General features: G+C 41.7%; 1 protein-coding gene across 2 annotated transcripts; it reads right to left on the bottom strand.

Annotated features, from left to right (window-relative positions):
• Positions 1-6: 6 nt before the first annotated feature.
• Positions 7-1,077, bottom strand: LOC108512417 (calponin-2-like). 2 transcript variants are annotated; one of them, XM_017847683.1, is made up of 2 exons: positions 671-1,060; positions 7-553 (listed from the first exon to the last, which is right to left on the bottom strand). In XM_017847683.1, exons 1-2 carry the CDS (start codon positions 1,058-1,060, stop codon positions 131-133), a joined length of 813 nt encoding a protein of 270 aa, XP_017703172.1. In that variant the 3' UTR covers positions 7-130. The 2 variants fall into 2 exon arrangements, with proteins under 2 accessions (XP_017703172.1, XP_017703171.1); XM_017847682.1 differs by having other exon boundaries at positions 7-1,077.
• Positions 1,078-3,956: the final 2,879 nt, after the last annotated feature.

The following is a 3,956-nucleotide window of genomic DNA, read 5'->3' as shown; positions in this document are numbered from 1 at the left end:
GCTGCCACTCACAGACCCTTGGTTGATTGGCAGCACTGAACCGGCTAAGAAAAAAAACAAAGATGAAAACACAGAAAAACCCAGAAACCCAGACGGGGAGACGATGTGGGAAGAGAGCGTGCTGGGAGCCTCAGTAGCTGGCCTCCTCCTGGTAGTAAGGGGGATATTCAGGGACCTCCCCCGGGTCCGGGCAGTCGCCGGTGCCTGAGGGAGCCCCATCGGCCACTGTGCCTTGCGGGCAATACTTGGGGTCATATATCTGTCGGCCCAGGCCGAAGACCTGGCCGCTCTCGTTGGCGCCCTGCGTGTAGCCCATCTGCAGGGACATGGAGGAGTTGTCACACTTGTCGGTTCCCAGCTTGGTGTCATAGATGTGCCGCCGCGTCCCTGGAGTCGTCATGCCCACCTGGCTCGCACACTTGTTTGTGCCCATCTGGAGGCTGATGGTCGAGTGGTCCATGGGGGGCAGGATATGGTTCTTGGGGTCATAGAGATGCCTCCTCGTGCCGTACGCGGTCATGCCCGACTGGCTGGCGCATTTGTTGGTGCCCATCTGCAGCCCGATGACACACTGGCCGGCCTTCATGGTGGCGTCGTCGAAATTCCGCTCCTGCTTCTCCGAGTACTTGACGCCCATGTCCACCCCGCTCTGCAGCCCCTTAGTCTTGGCCTTCCCCGCCAGGGCGAGAAGAGACACCTGCACCTGTGTCATGTTCCCACTCTCAAACAGGTCGTTGGCCTCGAACAGGTCCACGGGGTTCATGCCGTAGGTGACCATGGCCTTGATGAAGTTGGACAGGTTTTCTAGCTGGTGCCAGTTCTGCATGGAGCGGTTGATCTTGGGGACGGAGCCCGGCTGTAGCTTGTTCATGAGTGTGCATAGGATAGGTCCGTCCTTCAAGCCCTTTTGGAAGTCGTGGCCGATGGAGAGGCCGGTGAGTCCCTCCATCCAGGTGCGGAGCTCTGCCTCCTTCTGAGGGTCATATTTGGACAGGAGCCGATTCTTGACCTCCGCCGACAGCCGGTACGAGGGGCCCTTGTTGAACTGCGTGGAACTCATGGCTGGCTGGCGGGCGGCGGGACCTGTTTGCCTTTTTAAAAAGCCTAAAATTAAATCCTACACAAATGCACTTAGATAAAGAGAAGTTACAAGTGAAGTATGCATAGAATTTGCATGTGCTAGTTAATATTTCATAATAAAAATTTACAAGAAAATATTTCACAGTAAAAAACAGAGAATAAAAAATATAATTTAATTGTTGTATAATGTGAACCACTCAAGTGAAAGATTAGAAGGATTATTTTCTTGTTGTTATTAGTTTATTTCGCTTGTTTGTTTTAGCAGGAACACATGACTCTGTTTTGAAATGCTCCAATATAAGACACTGCCATCTGAGAAGAGTTAAACTTGCTGAAAAAAGTATACAGTCTCAAGGGAGTAATACCACTAAGATTAATCTAAAATGTTTTTTCTTACATTAATATATTTCTATTTCAATCATAGAGACCATCTCATGAACATTTTTGAAATCAGTATATGAGCCATAACAGTAAAGAAACATTTTTTAGCAGAAATTAATGAGTAGAAAGTATGAAAGGGAAAAATGAGAAAGTAGAAAAGATAAACAAGTTATAGCATAAATTAAGTTCAATGATAAAGGCAAATGCATAAGTATCAAAGATATAGAGTTCAGAATTTTGCCAAAGGGACTAAAAAACAAAGTATCATAAAAAGGCATCTGGCATCTGAAGATATGTCACACTACAGATGCACGTCATAAATGCAGAAAAATATTTTAAATTTTAAAACTGGATTTGACATTGGGATCTCTTCTGTTCTCTGTATGAGAAACAATTTGATAGGAATATTTAAACTATATTCAGCAGTATATATAAACTATATAAACTAAATTTACCAGAAGAGAGAAATAGAAGATTGGTTTTTTCTAGTTATTTTAGAAAACAATTTTCATAGTTTTGTCAGATAGTTAGCATTCCAATGATAATTTACATAAATGAGTCAGATTTCTTCCTTGTTCCCAGATAGAGATAATACTTTAAACATAATAAAATATTGAGGTTTTTTTCAGAGTTGTCACCCAAGTATACTGTTGTTTTTTGTTTTTTGTTTTTTGTTTTAAGACAGTGTTTCGCTCTGTCGCCCAGACTGGAATGCAGTAGTGCTATCTCGGCTCACTGCAACCTCCACCTCCCGGGTTCAAGTGATTCTCCTGCTTCAGAGGTATACCTCCTCCCCAGAAGTAACCTCCATCTGGGGAGGCTGAGGTGAGCTGATCACGAGGTCAGGAGATGAAGACCATCCTGGCTAACATGGTGAATGCCTGTCTCTTCTAAAAATACAAAAAATTAGCAGGGCGTGGTAGTACATCCATCTGTAATCAAAGTATACTATTATACTAAGAGGTTGAAGTCTGCAAGTGGAATTTGTGCTATTGGTTATTTGGATGGTGAGTTATATATTCCATTCTTTGTCCAACATCCTTGCTTGTCTCACAATTGTACTGCCACATGTCCATACTGCTATCTCCATGTTTATATCACAGTCTTAAAACTGACTGTCTTAGTATGGACTGCCATTAACAAAATATCATGTATTGGATGGCTTAAATAATACATTTATTCTCTCACAGTTTTGGAGGCAGGGAAGTCCAAGATCAAGGTTCCAGCTGACTCATTTCATTCTGATTCCAGCTGACTCATTTCATTCTGAGAACCCTCTTCCTGGTTGGTAGGTGGCCAACTTCCTGTTAGGTCCTCACATGGTCTTTTCTCAGTAGGTGCAAGCCTCTTCTTATGAGGTCATTTTCCCTGAGACCATTATTCCCATCCTGAAAGCATCACCCTCATGAATTAATCTAATTTTAATTGCCTTTCAAAGGTGTCCTTTTTAAATACCATCATACTAGAGGTTAGGACTTAATTCAACATATAAATTTTGTGTGGACATAGATTTTCAGTCTATAACATTGTCTTATCATTTTAAAATAATAAAATACCACATTTGGGGAAGAAAGAAAAAGAAAGAAAGAAAGAAAGAAAGAAAGAAAGAAAGAAAGAAAGAAAGAGTGAAGAAAGAATAAACAGAAAAAAAAAAAACATGGATTATGATTCTATAGGATTTCATGTTCCTCCAGCACTTCTTCCCCAAGATTGAAGCACTCATCACCACAGCTGCAGGAATGATGGTAGCTGATAGATTTTAGCTAAGTCTATTTCTGGTACTTGGACTTGGATAAAGAGAGCTATTTCACTCAAAGTTATAACTGGTAGATGCAGGGGGATAAAGCTTTGGTCCTATTTCTCCAATTTGGGATGAATTCAAAGAGTGACGTCGGTCATATATGCCTCATATGAACCTCATATAATCAACTGAGGTCTTTGTTTCAACTTCATCACAGTCCAGTTAACACTCTTCCCAGTCCTGCTTCCTTTACCTCCCTAAACACATTGATCTCAAGAGCACTCCCTAATGAACTTCCTACTTGCAAATCTCTGAGTAAGACCCTGCTTCCTAAGAAACCTGGAATCAGAAATAGTTAAAGAAAGGGCTGAAAAGAGGAAATTCGAGCTGTGTCAACCACCAGCTCACCAGCAATGAGAGCCCTACCACTGGTGATAGTCCATAATGAAACATAAGGAAATATTAAAATTTTTCATTATGAATAGTCCATAGCAGATTGTCATGCTGCAACTTTACAGCTTCAGCTGGAGGTTAACTGGGGTAATAGATCGAATGGAAGAGAAGGAACTGACAAGCAGAATATTTTCAGCGTTTGATAAACATGATGAAACCTGTAATAACGAATGTGGAACTGGGACATTTGACATATTAAGAGATAAAATGGAAAGCCTGGAATTCTTAATAACAAATAAAGGTAGAAGTCCTCTAGACAGCATTAAAAGGACTCTAATTTCCTTCAAGCAAAAGATAGAAA

The sequence above is a fragment of the Rhinopithecus bieti genome, unplaced genomic scaffold (assembly GCF_001698545.2).
Source record: "Rhinopithecus bieti isolate Rb0 unplaced genomic scaffold, ASM169854v2 scaffold_28517, whole genome shotgun sequence".
Taxonomy (NCBI): Eukaryota; Metazoa; Chordata; class Mammalia; order Primates; family Cercopithecidae; genus Rhinopithecus; species Rhinopithecus bieti.
This window is presented reverse-complemented; position numbering and strand designations above follow the sequence as displayed.

Excerpts from the sequence above, each read along its gene's own strand:
- LOC108512417 (XM_017847682.1), bottom strand. The coding sequence starts at position 1,060 with ATGAGTTCCACGCAGTTCAACAAGGGCCCCTCGTACCGGCTGTCGGCG.